This window comes from Grammomys surdaster, unplaced genomic scaffold (assembly GCF_004785775.1).
Source record: "Grammomys surdaster isolate TR1022 unplaced genomic scaffold, NIH_TR_1.0 325, whole genome shotgun sequence".
In the NCBI taxonomy this organism is placed as follows: Eukaryota; Metazoa; Chordata; class Mammalia; order Rodentia; family Muridae; genus Grammomys; species Grammomys surdaster.
This window is the reverse complement of record NW_021604744.1, coordinates 2,933,399-2,950,630: the sequence shown is the minus strand read 5'-3', so window position 1 is coordinate 2,950,630 and position 17,232 is coordinate 2,933,399. Positions and strand designations below refer to the sequence as shown.

The 17,232-nt window shown below is 38.2% G+C and overlaps 1 protein-coding gene across 3 annotated transcripts in view; it reads left to right on the top strand.

Annotated features, from left to right (window-relative positions):
* Magi2 (membrane associated guanylate kinase, WW and PDZ domain containing 2) overlaps positions 1 to 17,232 on the top strand; it is a 1,345,877-nt gene that overhangs the window by 1,042,939 nt on the left and 285,706 nt on the right. For all 3 annotated transcript variants that reach the window (XM_028778110.1, XM_028778109.1, XM_028778111.1), the window contains exons 8-9: positions 13,710 to 13,831; positions 15,949 to 16,131. In XM_028778110.1, the coding sequence (XP_028633943.1) occupies positions 13,710 to 13,831; positions 15,949 to 16,131 (305 nt within the window). The remainder of the gene's footprint in view (positions 1 to 13,709; positions 13,832 to 15,948; positions 16,132 to 17,232) is intronic.

Genomic DNA, 17,232 nt, shown 5'->3' with positions numbered 1-17,232 from the left:
TTATGGAAGGAACACTTCCCTACATGGTGAATCATTACATTGTTTTATATTAAGAATTGTAATGGTAGTGAGTGTTATGGAAGGAACACTTCCCTACATGGTGAATCATTACAATAGACCTGGAGAGAAAGCATACATGCGCTTGATATGCACTCATAAGACTGATATTACGTTGTCATTTAAAAGGAAGAAAGATAAAAGATACATTTATAGACAAAATTCACAGCAAAAACAATACACTTAATGTTTATTTTTTATATGAATAAATGTTTTGCCTGCATGTATGTTTGTATACATATTCATGCAACCCCCCGGAATTCCACAAGAAGGAGACAGATTCCCTAGAATTGGGATTACAGACCATTATGAGGTGCTGTGTGGATGCTGGAAACCCAATTCCTCTTCAAGAGGACTGGATGCTCTTAGGTGCTGAAGTCACTCTCCAAATCTAAGAGTAACACCTTATACGTTGTCAGAGCTGACTGTATTAAAGGGGGAGATGTCTTTCTATTTTAAGAATGAAAGCAATATTGTTAAGCACAACTTTGTACTACAGACTAACAGATATCTTCATCTTTAATTAATTGAAGGACAGACTGAGCTCTTGGTGTAATAAAAAAAAAAAAGGAGTGAATCGTATTCTCTTCATCAAATTTTATGTTTAGTTTTACCTGAGGAAAATGAGCTCTAGAACTTTCAAGAGCACAGTTGTGCTCTGGGGGCTGAGGCTGTGCATCCTACAGCAAGAGACGCCGTTCACTGGAATATGCATGTAGTTTAGTGTTTTTACTAAACTTAATCTAGAAGAAACTCATCAGCCGGCCTTATAGTCCAACCACTCAGAAGGCTGAGGCAGAAGGATGGTAAGTTTGAAGGCATCTCTGGGCATCAGAGTGCATTTAAGGTCAGCCTGGAAAATTTAGTGAGACCCCATCTCATAGTAAAAAGTAGGAAGAGAGGGCTGGCCTATAGCTCAGCAGTAAGGAATTTACCTAAAGTCTGTGAAGTCCAGCATTTGTTATCTACTACCACAAAAAGAAAAAATAATAAACTAATCATTCTTATTTTCAAACACTTAAGTCTCACCTACTGAGCTAATTATGATAATGTGAAATACCTTAGTTTAACTGTCCGTTAAACAGTCGTTTATAGAGGTTGATACGGTCCCCGCATCTTTTCTACCTGACTTTTACAGTGAACAGATTCTGAGACTGTTGAAATGATAGGGGAGACTACTCTTCTTGTTTTCTGTAGTATTGCCATGAATTTAGTTTGTCACATTGACTTCATATGTAATTTCCAAGAAGGTCCTCCTCACTTAACGTTAGCTGACCTTGAGAAATAGCTTCACAGGTGGTGATGATGATGATGATGATGATGATGATGATTGCTTACACATATAGTCTGGCATAGCCTTCAGTTTCTTCAGTTTGTGATCTCCCTGCTTGTGTCCTCAAAGTACTAGAATTACAAGCATGTGTCACTGTGCCCTGCTAGCAGTTACCTTTATGAAGCATTTGGCATGCATTAGGTATTCTACAAAACCCATTTAACCATCATCATAATGCCTTATGTCAGATGCTATTGTTTCTATTTTACAGAGAAACTGAAAAGTAAAGAAACTAAACCATCTGTTGACAGAACTGCAGGCAGGGCTTAAACTTTACTGTCCACATTTCATTCTTGACACCTAGACCCTAAGTAACCCAAATATTTATATTTACACACTGATTTGTCTTTAAACATGTTCATTTTTTCTTCTAATTGTCCCCCTCAAAATGGCTTTGTGATTTAAGGAGGATTTATGCAGGTGAGACACTTTGAGTTGGGAAGCATGAGGGACCTTCTCAAAAGGAGCAAGTGCATCAATTCCTACACATGTTTGCACAGCATATCCTTTAAGTGAAGTTTTAGCCCCCTTTCTTATTTGCTCTCAGGAATGATAAAATGGACAGCTTATGGGGTAAGGGCTGTCTCACTGTCACCTGCAACAACATTTAAATAATAGCCCTCACACCAAGCCAGACATCTTGAGCTTGATTCTTAGACTCCACATGGTGTAAGAAAGGAACCAACTGTCCTCAGGTCTGTATGCATGTTGTGGCATCAGTACCCAACCCCCACAAAGTAAATAAATAAATGTAAAAACAGAGAAAGAATCTTTAAAAATGAGAAATTGACAACTCAACCTCCTAAGAGGTTTCACAAGCAAAGCAGAGACACCCATGAGATAGAGAACGCCAGGGCCAAGTGTCCCTTTTCTCTGTCACTCCGCACTGCTCAGGGTCTGCTAATAAGTGCAGCATATGTGGAGGGAGAAGGCCACCATTTAAATGTGGTCACCATGAGAGTGGCAGTGGAACAGGTCTCCCAAGTCCTTAGACACCTCCTTACTGGGTGACATTTCCACTGCTCTTCGTCCTAAAAGTGAGAAAAACTTATCGCCTACAGCTCAAGAGTGCTCTTTGCAATGTTTGAGATGAGCATTACGTGCTTGTATTTTTGTTGAGCATCCTCATCTTCCTCCACAAGCACCTTTGATCTTGTTCATAAATCGTAACTCAAAGACATAGTCCATATTCAACTCACAGGGTCAATAAGGACAGAGAGTTGGTACCACACCAACCTTGAAGAAACTGAAAGACAACCTTTGAAGAGAGAGTTCTGGTTTGATCTCCTGGCTCATCCTGATGTCATTTCATTTCTGAGTTTTCAATACATAAATCATGCACATGTGCCTGTATTTCTGCTGAAGCACAGTCTCTCACTGTTTCTATGTGAATAACTCCTGAGTTCTCAAGGTATTATTAAATATATCAAAATAATATTCTGTGATTTCACACTTGTGTTTTCAGAATATCTGCAGGTAATTTGGAGTATAATTGAAATTTCCAGTTTCATGTTAAAAACTGAAATGACACTCACCTTGCAGAAGTATTAGCAGATATATTCTGCATGCATGATTATGAAATATTTGCTTGAGAAGTAAATATGCAGTTGTTTCAGAACCATGTAAATCAACATTCTTGAATTTTGGCACCGTGCAGAGCTGGCTAATTTCCTGTATCAACTGAGAGATGTGCCAAAAAAAAAAATGCTTACCCATTTTGAGGAAGAGGTAAGTAAAAGCATTGAGCACAATGAGCCAAGTATCTGGCATGAAGACTAGACCTGATGAATATGAGCCCCTCTCTTTCTCTCTTTATTTTCTCATTTCAACCATTTGAGGCATCTGTGAACCAAGTTTAAATCTGAGCAGGAACCAAGTAGCTTGAAAAGTCTGTGAGGGGGTACCCTTCTGAACCCATCTCATCTTTCTAAGAGCTTCAGGATGGACATTCCAAGAGTAGCCCAGTGCAGGGGCACACATTTGTAGTTTGAAAAAAGAACAAGCACATTATTTAGGAGCACATTCCCCAGACACTTACGGGAAACCATCCTCAGCCTATAATGCTTTGATCTCCCTGGTAATGCACACAGTGTTAACTATGTAAACTCTGCAACCACACTCAGCCCCAGTAAGCACTCTCTTTAAACCACCAGTGATCTAACTACCATCATCCTCCTCTGGTTTTAATGCTGCTGAACTTTTGTTCTTCCTATTTTTTTTTATTGCTCATCTTACCCCTATTTTCTCCATGTCTTTACCTTTTGGAATTACACCTTCTGCCCACACCTAGACCTTGTGGTCACATATTAGTGGCAAAATGACTGAATTACTCTGCACAGATTCAAGATATCCAGGATAAACAACTTATCCAGGATAAGTTCTCCTTAAAACTCATCAAAAGTATATTTTTAACTTTTGTTTCTAGTCTCTCCTGTATCATATTCCACCTCATAAATGTAAGCACTCATACATGTTTGATTTCTCCCTGGTCTGTATAGTTCTAAAGACTCAGTAGTCAAGAAACAATTATATATAATGAATATTGGACCTGAAAATCTGGCAAATTATGATTTTTATATGAAACTGTAATTACCTTCATGTCCTTGGCCTCCAGAATCATAGTTTTATCTACACAATAGCCTGTGCATCTCTGCCCCACCAGAATCTTTTTCCTGGCTCCCACCTTCCTGGATAGTTCCAGATATTGGTGATGTTGTCTTTATGATTTCCTAGTATCCTGAGCCACTTTAGTTGTCGGAGTCAGTCCCCAAAGCATTCCTGTATCCATGCTTGTTGATGGCTATCCTTATTAATGGCTGTATATCTTTTAGAGTTCCATTAACTTAAGCTAAACTATTACTTTAAATTTAACAACTCAAAAAATTTATTGAAGAATTACAGTCCATTTTAACATAAAGTATATTTCAGCTTATACTTTTTAATTTTTTGTGGCCAATAGTAAGGTAACAAACTCAATTTATCTCACACAAGATTGTTTCTATTTTAAAACGAAGAATTTCACATCTAGGGAAAGTCCTTATGTCCTGCATAAACGATGGTTAGCCAGTACAAATGTCTCCTCCCCTAGGGATTTGACCACTTAGTCAGGGCTGGCAGGCACCAGTAAAAAGGAGAGCCATTAGTTTTGTTTCTATACATAAGATCTTGACATAGTGCAGTCATTAGTTTCATTTTAGATACACTTCATCCTGCCTCCAAGTTTTTGACTTCGCATTTTACATATAGAAAGAAAAGGTTTAAATTACCTTTAAAAATGATGCCCACCTCCTGCACTCAGAAATAGCATTTGGATGTTTTATGAGAGTGAAAGGACTGGATAGGCAACGATTTTAATGCATGCCTACTGGTTCTAATTTTTTAACTGAACATAGATTCTGCTCTCATACAATACTTCCTGACTACAGTTCCCCTCCTCCGTTCCTCCCAGATCCCCTCCCCCAACCTTGCCTCCTATCTGCTTTCCTTCAGAAAACAGTAGGCCTTCAAGAGACAACAGCCAAATCCTACAAACAAGATGTGATAAGACAAGGTGGAAGCACTCACAACAAAGCTAGACAAGCCAACCCCACAGGAGGAGGAGAGTCTTTAGAGCTGGCAAAGGAGTCAAAGACACACATTCTTTCACAGTTAGTAGTCCTAAAAAAACACCAAGCTAACTGCTACAACACATAGTCAGAGGACCTGGCACAGACCCCTGAGGGGCACCGTGCTTGCTGCTTCAGTGTTTTGAGCATATATGAGCCCTGCCTATTTGATTCTGTGGGTCATGTTCTCATGGTGTCCTCTCATTTTCTCCTATTGACAATGTCCTTTGCCTTTTAGAAGCCTTTCAATGTCATGAGATCTCATTCATTAATTATCAATCTTAGTGCTTGTGTTATTGGTGTTCTGTTCAAGAAGTTGCCTCCTGTGTCAATGCATTAAAGGCACTTTCTCTTCTGTCAGGTTCAGTGTATCTGGTTTTCTGTTAAGATCTTCAATCCACTTGGATTGAGATTTGTACAGGGTGAGAGATATGGATCTATTTGCATTCTTCTACACATCCAGTTATGCCAGCACCACTTCTTGAACTTTTTTTCCACTATGTCTTTGGGGCTTCTTTATCAGAAATCTGCTGTCCATAGTTGTGTGCGTTTATAGTTGGGCCTTCAAATCGATTCCATTGATCACCGAGTATGTTTTTATGCCAATACCATACAGTATTTATTACTATAGCTCCATGGTACAACTTGAAATAAGGTATGCTAATACCTCCAGCAGTTTCTTTTTACTGATCAGGATTCTTTAAGCTATCCTGTGTATATTGTTTTTCAATATGAAGATGAGTATTGTACTTTCAAGGTCTGTAAAGAAGTACATTGGAATTTTGATGGGTGTTGCATTGAATCTATAGAATGTTTTTGATAGGATATCCATTTTTACTATGTTAACCCTACTGATCCATGAGCATGGGAGATCTCTCTGCCTTCTCATATCTCCTTTAATTTCTCTCTTCAAAGACTTGAAGATTTTGCAATATAAGCCTTTCACTCGCTTGGTTAGGGTTACTCCCAAAGTATTTTATAGTATTTGAGGCTGTTGTGAAAGTTGTTGCTTCTCTGATTTCATTCTCCACCCATTTGTCATTTGTGTATAGGTGAGCTACTATTATTTTTTAGTTATCTTATATCCAGACATTTTGCTGAAAATTTTTATCAGCTATGAGAGTTCCCTGGTAGAAGTTTTATGATCATTTATCTTATCATCTGAAAATAATTGATGCTTTGATTTCTTCCTTTTCATGTTTTTGATTTTCTTCAGTTATTGCTCTAGTTAAAACTACAAATACTATTCAGAATAGGTATAAAGAGAGAGTGGACAATCTTGTCTTGTTCATAATTTTAGTAGAACTCCTTTGCATTAATCTCATGTTAGCTATAAACTTACTGTTAGTTGCATGTTTTATGTTTAAATGTGCTCTTTGCATCCATAATATCTCCAGAACTTTTATACTAAAAAGGTTGTTGGATTTTGTCAAAGTCTTTTCTGCATCAAATGAGATGATCACATGTGAGTTTTTTCTTTCACTTTGTTTATAATGTGGATCCCTAATCTCTGGGACAAAGCATCCTTGATCATGGTAGATAATCTTTCTGATGTTCTTAAATTTGAATGTTTTATTTCCTCAGATGAATAAATGAGGTGAGAACTGTATCCAAACTATGTGAATACATGGCTTGGGCTGAGCACAGAGTTTCATTCTCTGTTCTATCTATCCCTAGGTCTAAGTATAGAAACTTCTAGCTGACTGATTCGATCTGGCTTTTCTCAGCTTCTGACTGACTTGCTCTACCTGGCCTCATGCTAACTTTGGCAATATCTTCTAATGTTCTGGCTCCTTCTCACTCTCTGGCTAGTTCTTCCTTTGCCTGTGTCTAGCTGGTTCTCTCTGTGACCTCTGTAGAACTGTCCTGGTAAATCAGCCCTATATACACACCACCATCACACATTCTTTTCTCTCAAGCTCTTAAGTAGCCTCTCATCCTCTACTATTCTCGCGTGAGTTGAATGTATTCTATCTCTGACTCATTCTGTCAAATATTTCTCTGATTCAATACTTTATTGCCTCTCAATTAAATATCATTTTGAACTGGGTTGTTTCTATCTACAAATTAATCTTACCTTCATTGTTAATGTGTGTGCAGTAAGGGTGTAACTGCATTCTGTCCAGAAAACATCTTTGGATGTGATCCCTTGACAGAGCAACCATGCTACTGGATTAAAAATCCTCTATATATTTTATTGTGTATCTTTGCATCTATGTTCATAGGGGAAATCGATCTGTAATTCGTTTTCTTTGTTGAGTATTTATGTGGTTTTGGTATCAGAGTAACTTTGGCCTTATAAAATGAATTAGGAAATGGTTCTGTTTCTATTTTATGAGGTAACTTGAGGAGTATTGATGTTAACTCTTCTTTGAAAGTATTGTAGAATTCTGAGCTAAAACCATTTGGCCCTTAGCCTTTTTTTGCTTGGGAAATTTTAATGACCACTTCAATGTCACTAGGGGCCATAGGTCTATTTAAATTGTTTATCTGATCTTGGTTTAACTTTGGTAAGTGGTACCTATGGAGAAAATTATGCATTTTGACTCTAATTATTTTTAAAGTATCCATGTATCTTAAAGGCCCTAGAAGCTTTATAGAGTGATTGACACAATACATGGCCATGTCTTCTAAGAAAAGCAACAGGATTTTTTTTTACCATGTCTTTAGTAACTGGAAATGGCTTAGTGATGATTCTCTGTATTGCATAAAAATATGCACTAACTAAATAAACCAGTGTTATAGCCAACAGAAAGAAGGCTTTCACACAAAAATATAGTCAAGAGGCTCAAACTGGCTGGAGTACAAGATAGACTCAGCTCTGATTTTCAGAGCTAATACATGGATGTCTTTCTTAGAAATGATTCCACCTCCCATGTGGATGACAGAATCCTGAAGCAGCCCCCTTTGTCAACAGGGAGAAAAGAAAGTAAAGCATGAGTGCCTCAAGCTTCCCACTTATATTCACAACACACACACACACACACACTCACACACACACACTCATATGCCACATCACAAAACACATTCCCCAGGTACTGCATGAAATAATGAGTGGACATTTATAGAAATAAAATGATCACTTGAGTGTAGAATTGGGAAGAAACCTTATTAAAGGCAGTATTCAATTATTTTGTGAAAAAGTTCAAAGTAAAATAGACTAATTTTTTATTCATCCAAAGGTCATATTTTAAAATAACTCATTTAAAACATTAAGCTTTGATCTAGTACTTTTAATTTTAGCTTTATTACATGAAAGCACTATTTCATAATTATTTTGTTTTCCTGTTTTCAGTCTCCTACCAGAGCGCACTCCTTGTTTAATCATTGTTCCTGCCTGCCTCCCTTGCCATATCATCTAGCAAAGAGATGTAAAAAATCAGTATTTGATGAATCATGCTATCTGGCATTTTGAAAGTATTTATATCAGGGTACTACTTTGCAGTAGTTTGATCATTTTTAACCCATGTAATATGCACAGAAATTCTACCAGTTTTATTATTTCAATGCTAGATTTACATATGAAAATTTCTGAAGCACAAAGACTATAAATGATGTCCATGAGATCCCACACTATGAAGATGACAGAGCTGACGAGTAAGTGTGAGCAACCTGACTGCAGAGATCAAACTCTTTTCATTGTTGTTTTTAAGATTTAGTGTGTGTGTGTGTGTGTGTGTGTGTGTGTGTGTGTGTATACACCAAATGTATAGAGATGCCCAGGAAAGCCAGAAGAGGGTGTCAGGGCATGACACCCCAGAAAATGAGTTATAAATAGTTGTGAGCCACCCGATGTGGGTGCTAGAAATCTGTGTCATCTGTACACACAGCTAGTGCTCTTAACAAAAGACCCAACTGTATAGAACCAAAACAAAACTTTGCACTGACCTCAGAAGACCCCTGTAGGGCTATTATTCTCCTTTCGCTTTCAATCCATGAAATAATGTTTATTGATTTTTAAATAGTTTTTAAACCTAATGGCAACAAAAACACCATGTATTCTTCTTGTGACTAGCGTAAAAAGGAACAATTCGTAGACAATGAGGTGCAGTGTCTGTGTTTGCTGCCAGTGGAGTGGCATCTTGGGACCCAAGTGGAAAGGGGTAATGTCCCAGAAGTGGGGGACTCAAAAGGAGGGTCAGAGAAACCCAGGGGAATTCTTTTAAGCTTCCAGAAATTTATGTTTTCTAAGTATATTCAGAGCTCCCCAAAGGAACACAATGACAGAAAAGAGGAATAGTCTAAGCTGAAAAGCAAAAGCTAAATGAGATTTTCTGGGCTGGAGGAAGAGTAACTGTCTCCCTAGAGTTCCCAGGTCTCATCCCTGATGTGGTGTTTATCCATGTGCCTATCATGACACAAAGCAGTTTTCCTAGTTAGCAATATACTGAGCCAAATATTTTGCCACCAAAAGTGATAACATTTTGCCACATCATTTACATGTCTGGAAAGATTCTGTGGCCTGAAGGATACAGATATTTACCCAAATGAATGATAGTTGTGTCACATAAACCCTCCATTTCATGGTCAGTTCAGTTGTCACAATATGTACTTGATGGATGAGTGAAACTAGAAAACATTAGGATCTCTCACCTTTCGTAGTTTCTGACTCCGTCTAAGTGTTTATTCAATAGACCTGTTTGAGGCGCTGACTATCTAAGCCATGATGAAATATCTTATGTCTTCAAATGCAACTTGAAAGTCACTATTCCCTCTTCCATGTTGACCCAAAGGTCCAGTTCTTAATTGTTCACTAAAGTCAAGATGATAAAAAAAACTAATGTCCCTTAAAGTCAAGATGATTCTAGTAAGGATAAAATTCAGCCTGTCTAATGAACAGTAACCTAGAAAAACAGAAATAGAACAGGTAGACTATGAAAAAGTCAATGCTTCAGGTAATTTCAAATATTTTTCTTGTTGTTTTTTTTAAATCACTAGCATATATTTGAAAACAGTTAATATCTTCATCAGGTAATTATTAATTAAATATTTAAACACCTTTTCCTGTGTTATATGTATAGTATACAAAAATAAATATTACATAAGCCCTGTACATAAGAGTTCACAGTATAGAAAAGGATAGAAGCATGACAATTCATCATTAAAGCATCATAATAAAGTTGGAAAAACCATGAAACTCACTGATGTAAAATTACCACTTAGGATTCTATAATGCTACATTACAGAAACCTCTTCACCGAAGACTTGAAGAGAAATGCCTAGAAGAGTTCAACACAGGAATTCTTAAGGATATAATTCATGTCGTTCTGCATGTGGGTTTATCTTAAATATTCTGGAGGGAGTAGCTATTACTTCTCTCTTGTTAAGTAAGCAGTTTCAAAGCTGAAAGCTAATTTACAATGTAACTCTAGTAAACAAATAGGACCCTGTATTATCAGTTTTGTCTATTTATCTTGCACCTAGATTCAAATAATTTTAGCCTGATTTTGTTTACTTCTTCTTTAAAAATTGCCCAAATCCTCTGCTGAGGGATATATTAGAAGGATCTGTTTGAACTTAAATAAACAACCATGGGAAGAAGCATAATGCTGCTTAGAAACGCCTTGGTGACAGCCTTAGGAAGAGGCTCTGGACATAGGAAATGTATTATAATGACACCAACAGCATCACCATTAATATTAACTGTAATAAATAACAACTTTCTAAAAACCATAAGACAGCACTTCACAGTCGTAGCGTTCTTCCCAAGTGTCTGCTCTTTACAAACATTTCTCTTAGCCTCATAGCAGCCCCATAAAGTAAACAATAATGTCACCATTGGATAGATGATAGTTGTGTTTAATTAGTTTGCCATTTTAATAGAAAATATGTGAGATTCAATAGAAAATATGTGAGTTTTAGGGTCTTCCTTCTGTGGCCAACTGTATTGTGTTGAGCCCATGATGATGGTTGATCACAGTGAGAGAATCAGAGGAGGCCAGTTCTCCTCACGGTCAGGCACTAAGAAAAAACACCGTTGCTTCACTTCCTTGTGAAGGCATGCCCCCGGTGACCTAAGACTTCTTATCCCCTGCCTCTTAAAGATTTCTACCACTCTCCAATAAGTCCTTCTATGACCAACTGTCTTCTGTAGAGCTTGTAATGATATGGTAGATCAAAGTCAGAAAGGTGGAGGCCAGTTTTTACTGCTAGGAACTAAGAGAAAGGCACTAATGTTTGGCACTTCCTTATGAGGGCATGCCCCTAGTGATCCAAGGCCTGTCATTTCCTACATCTTAAAGGATTCTACCATTCTCCATTAACACGAATCTGAGCACCACCCAAGCCTTTGATGCCCTCAGGCCATCTGAGGTTCAATGTGTAGAGAAGATACAGGTGATTGGTGAAAGTTTAGACGTTGTCCCAAGATGCCACTTTAAACAATTTGATCAAGCATCACACTATGGATGTATTGAATATCATTAGAAAAAAAACATCTTTTTGGGTATTGCCTATTAAACTTGCCCCAAGTATGTCAAAACCAAAGGGTACTCGTGGCAAAGCAGCCAAGGATAAAGCTACAAAATCAAGAAGACTTGAGGGATTTTGCTAAGAAAGTTACCTGCAGGTGGTAAAGGAGAAAAAGCCTCCGACTTCAGTCTTCCTGACACAGAGTGGCTCCATGTGAATTTACTTAACAAAGAAGCCTGAAGAGCCACGGGTCACCATGAACTACAGGGTCTGAAGAGCCACGGGTCACCATGAACTACAGGGGACGGGGTGCTCCTCCACTCACTGTCACTTCCAATGGAAAGGAATTTTCCCCAACTGTTGTTCTGAGCTCTGTAGAAAGTAAGAATCATTAAGAACATTATTATAAAAACACCTTTTCCTTTAAACAGAATGAGGCCATAGGAGCAAGGGTATTGATTTTTAAAGGTGTCCGACAAAGACTTCCATCATAGCAGTGATGGAGGTGATCAAAATCTTGATGGGGTAGTTAAGCTGATCTGAATGATAATAATGGCTGCTAGAAATAAACATGCCAGTGCTAAAAATGATGTACTAATATTGGCTGTGACACTTGTTCCTCACAACCACTTAGGTAGACAATGTTGTGCTCATGTTTAACTTGTCACTAAATGATACTTAGCTCCTCAGGAGCTAGAATTTGAATACAGATCTGATGGATGCTGAGATCAAGGGGCAGAGAGCATCTGCTGTGCCTCCCGCAATGACATCATTAGCTGTGTGTGGTCATCATTCATGCCAACTACCTTTCTAATATACTGGATAAGATTTCATTTTATCTCCTTTCTTTTCTGATGTGTAGTTATTAAAAGTAAAATGGATGGAGCACATGAGTGTGTGTGTGTGTGTGTCTGTCTGTCTGTCTGTCTGTCTGTCTGTCTGTCTTTGTGTGTCTTTCAGAGAGTGAGAAAGAGAAAAAGCAAGCAGGCATGTACTATATTTACTTGGCAATTTAAAATCACAACTGTATGTACTTGCCAATTTAAAGCTACATATTAGAAAGAGAAAGCATGTAGAGAGGAGCTCCACTGTAGAAACAGACATGATTCAATTCTAGAATTTCATCATACTTGGCATGTGGTTTATCTAGAACAGGTCACACAGCCTGTCTGGTTACCTCATCATCTTTAAATGGGAATGCTTCAAATTATCTATTGTATGATTTGAGTATATTAGAGTGTAATGTATATCATACAGTATACTTGCGCATAACTGGTGTGCAGTTAGATGTCAGCTCCTCTTCTAAACCCTTTCTCCTTCATACTTTCAGAGCCTTTAGAAAACAAATATCACTGCACATGGCAGCCCTCTCCTGAGGCATCTATGTCTGGCATGGCCACCACTAGTACACAGGGCTGCTTCTAGCCCTCTGAACCTTAAGCAACCTGTTCTATAGGAATACATACTTAGCTGGTGCTGTAAGTCCTAGGGTTAGCTAAGCTACATATTTCCAGTCTCTCCATGTCTGTCTACTAGTTTCCCATCTCAGCATGCAGAGGATATCAGCAGTAAACATCCTACATAGGCATCTGTCACTGCTATGAGAAGTTTCCTCCTGAATCCTGGCCTTTCAACCCAGGTCTGACCTCTAAAAGTTTGCACTGTGGGTCAGTGAGAAAGCCCAGCAGGAAAAGGCACTTACCCACCAGCCTTGTAACCTAAACGTGAACCCCAGAACTCATGGAGTGAGAGGAGAGACCCACCCCCCCCACACCTGCATGTTGTTCTCTAGTGCATGTGTGTGTGTGCTTATCTACACACACACACACACACACACACACACACAGTAAACTCGTGTATTATTTTTATTTTAGGTTTTGGTTACATTGTCAGTAAACTCATCTCTCATTTATCCTGTTGCTACTGGGACTTTACCAAGCTTAGATGGTACACCTTTGGGGGGCTATTCAGTTTGTTTAATTCATTGACCATTTACTTGAATGAATCAAACTCATCCCACCTGAAGACAATATCCAGAAAGCACACTATCTGGTTCCTTTGGCTATCTCATGCATATGGCAAATATAACAGCATCTGATAGAGTCATTGAGGGCTCTGAACTATCATAGAATTGTGTTTTATGCACAGGCCAGCCCCCTCAGAAGCCTGATGCATGCTGGGTAAGACATTTGACTGTAATCAAGTAAGGTGTCCTTAATCACCTGCTCTCTGTAGAGCCATGTGCATGTTCTCCTAAACGACTTTGTCCCGCTGCTATCCTAATTTGAAATTTTCTTTTTCAGCCACATAAATAGAAGAACACAGTTTGAAAACCCTGTCCTGGAAGCAAAAAGGAAGCTACAGCAACATAACATGCCCCACACAGAACTTGGAACAAAGCCCCTGCAGGCCCCAGGTTTCCGAGGTACAGTATCTGGGTATCTGGCAGCATGCAGGATGGCAAGAGAAACATTGACAGTTTGGTAACTCTTCCAGACAGAGATGCCTGCAGTGAGGGGCCATACAAATGACTGGCCTGACTTCTCTAGTCCCTTCCAGAAGCATTAAGGCTCACATTATTTATAATTAGTTTTTAATATAGCTACCACAAACTATGATAAGGACACTGAGCAATACCTTATAGGAATTTCACTTGTTGCCAAGTGGGACTTTGACGGTGGGAATATAAACTACAGAGAGTCTCTGAAAATCAGAAATGAGAATGAGATTTGTTTTCCTCTGTGACAGTAGGCAGCAATTCAGTGACGTTACCTAGGCCCAAATCCATCTTCTCTTAAACTGGCCCAGAGAGGTCTCGCAGTGTGAATGGCTTGTCTTACTATCCTCCTGACCACAGAGGGATGCCCTGGACACTCAGTATGTCCCAGGGCTATTTGTGGACCTGACTACACTTGGGAGCCACCTAGTGGAATGAGTGTCTGCACATTCTTCACTTCTTTCACGATTGTACTGAATTAAACACACACACACTCACACACACACACTCAATCACACCATCATACACACATTCACACACATATAGCATTACAAACATGCACACACACTTTACACACATATACTTTACATACACACACGAACACACACGAGGCCTTGGTGTCTAGAGCCTCCATTTTCCTGGCAGTGAGCTTCATAGCATATGCCTGCAGCACTCTGCAATGAATGTAAAGGCCTCATGAGGAGATGAGCTCCACCTGTAAGCACTGCTTTTGTGACCACAGCAGAAGAGATTATGTGTGGGTTCTATACGCTACATAAAAATTTAATAAAGATATATGTGATAGGTAAATTGACATATAAATTAAAACTCTATCATAATGACTCATTGATTGATAGTCTATACTATGATACCAAAAACATAACAATAAGAGTATCATGCAAAATATGTAGCTGAGTGGCCACTTATAATTTGGCTACTATGAATATCAAATTATACCACCTTCAAAAAGTATATGAAATGCTTATCTACAAAGCGAGTATGGAGGTGCTTGCCTGAAATCCTAGCAACGGGAGACTGAGGCAGGAAGATCAAGAGTCCATGGCCCCTGGATTACAGACCAAGGCCTGTTTTAACAAAGTAATTACAATGAAATGCTTAAAAGCCTCATGACTATCAACTGAGCTACCTAGGCAAAAGCAAAATGCTTATCACAAGTGGAATCTAACTAATTCTTCTTCCTAGTATGACTATAATTTTAAAGCATTTAAAGTGCTTAGAACCAGAGACATTAGAAATCACAGTTGAAAATGTTTATCACATAACAAACAAGGGAGCAAACTCATTGAACAGGTACAAGGTCTCTCTTCCCATGACTGTGGCATTGACTTCATTATGTCAACACATTACAAAATGTGTCAATTTTACATTCATAACCATTTTGAGAAACATTGACATGACGTTTGCTTGCATTTGAGAGTCTGTTAAACGCTCTCTGTCCAGTAGAGATGCACCTGACATATTTATAACATATCACAGCATTGATATGTAAATAAAAGTTAACTCAGTCTCACATCCGGGTTCTCTTTCTAAGCAATTTCAACCTTTAAATACACACCAACTGTGCACCACTTCCCTGTTGATGTAATCTGCCCATTTCATGTCCTTCAAGCAGTCTATTTGATTTTCTACCTCATGCAATCAAGGTTCTGTGTAGGACCAGCCTCTCATATGTCCCTCCCCGCTGGGAACTCTGATAACTAGAGTAGAATAAGTCAGATTTTATTGCAGCCTTTATTGCTGATTGACACAGCCCTGTTTTAAGCTCAAGAGGGCTAATTTCAAGAGAGTAAATACTAGTAAGTTACTCTCCAACCACACAATGCAGATTTGCACGATTCCCTGGATGCTTTGAACAGCTCTGTGTTTGTAGGATGCCCTAATTGTCTGGTCTCTCTCAAAGTGGCCACCTGCTTGCATCTTCCATATGGATCTCCAGCATCTACCCAAGGATTGATGCTTGGTGGTTGGCTGTTCTCTGATAACTTGTCTTAAAAATGCCTTTTCCTCTTTAACTTTTATTGTAGAAAAGCCACTCTTTACCCGGGATGCATCCCAGTTGAAGGGAACGTTCCTCAGCACCACCCTCAAAAAGAGCAACATGGGCTTTGGGTTTACCATCATTGGTGGAGATGAGCCGGATGAGTTTCTACAAGTGAAAAGTGTGATCCCAGATGGGCCTGCCGCACAGGATGGGAAAATGGAGACAGGTAAGCTCCCTGGAGCTGCAGAATTGCCATTGCTCTAACTCTTTTCTATAAGTGGAGAGCCAAACCTAACTTCCACAACCTAAAACCACCTTTGTGGTTTTAATTCTAAAATCAAAGGTCTTTTTAGTTTAGAAGAATGACAAATCCTATTTTTCCTACTTTAAATTTTTTTTAGCTGAAATTATTTGTAAACAATGTAGGGAAACAATTTCTTCCCCATCTCTCCTACTTCCCTGTCTGTTCACTAGTCATTAGACTCTTGAGACTTACCTCATCTGAGTTACCTCAAACTCCTTAGGAAAGAGATCAACACATCACACTTATATTCAGCCACTGATATTTTTTAACCTGTACAGCCCTTCAATATTCATATGCTAAATTATTCTTCAACTTAGATTATATATATATACATATATATATATATATATATTCTCATAGGGAAATTATTTGAATGATATTACATTTTATATGTACCTATTCAGTGTGTCAATTTAATTTAATGGATTTTTTTTCTAGCCATGATAAGTTAATTTTCATATATAGTTATTTGAATGTCTAAATGGTAACTGAAATTGATTTCACATGGAAATAAAGACCCAGATTGTTAAGGACAGGAAAATACAAAATATGCTAAGTCCCAGAGTAGAAAAAAAAATGAATGAAGTAGGTCTGATTTAACAGTCTAATTGGTGATTCTTTTACCTGGCCCATGACTTTAGATGAGTTCCATAATTTACAATTAGTAATTTCTTTGCTTTGGAAAAATTAAATAACTAAAGTTAAGCATCTGCTTATAAGATGCTGATTCTAGAATTTAGTGGTATTGTTTTTAAAGTATTTTAGATGGCATTAAAAGTATTGTAATTATGCCTGCAAAGAAATATAGTCTATCATCAATTTTGCATCCTTTCTTGCTGATTCAATTTATGGTATAAGATACACAAGTCAGAGAACTGTGTTAGTCAAGAAACTGTATCACTGCTGTGATTATATGTTTATAAATTGAATCATTTCCATGAGTCTAAAGATACTTCTGTATGGAAAGAAAACATAAAATTGAGGTGTTTATTTGAAATTGCTTATTTTTAACATTGTCAAAGC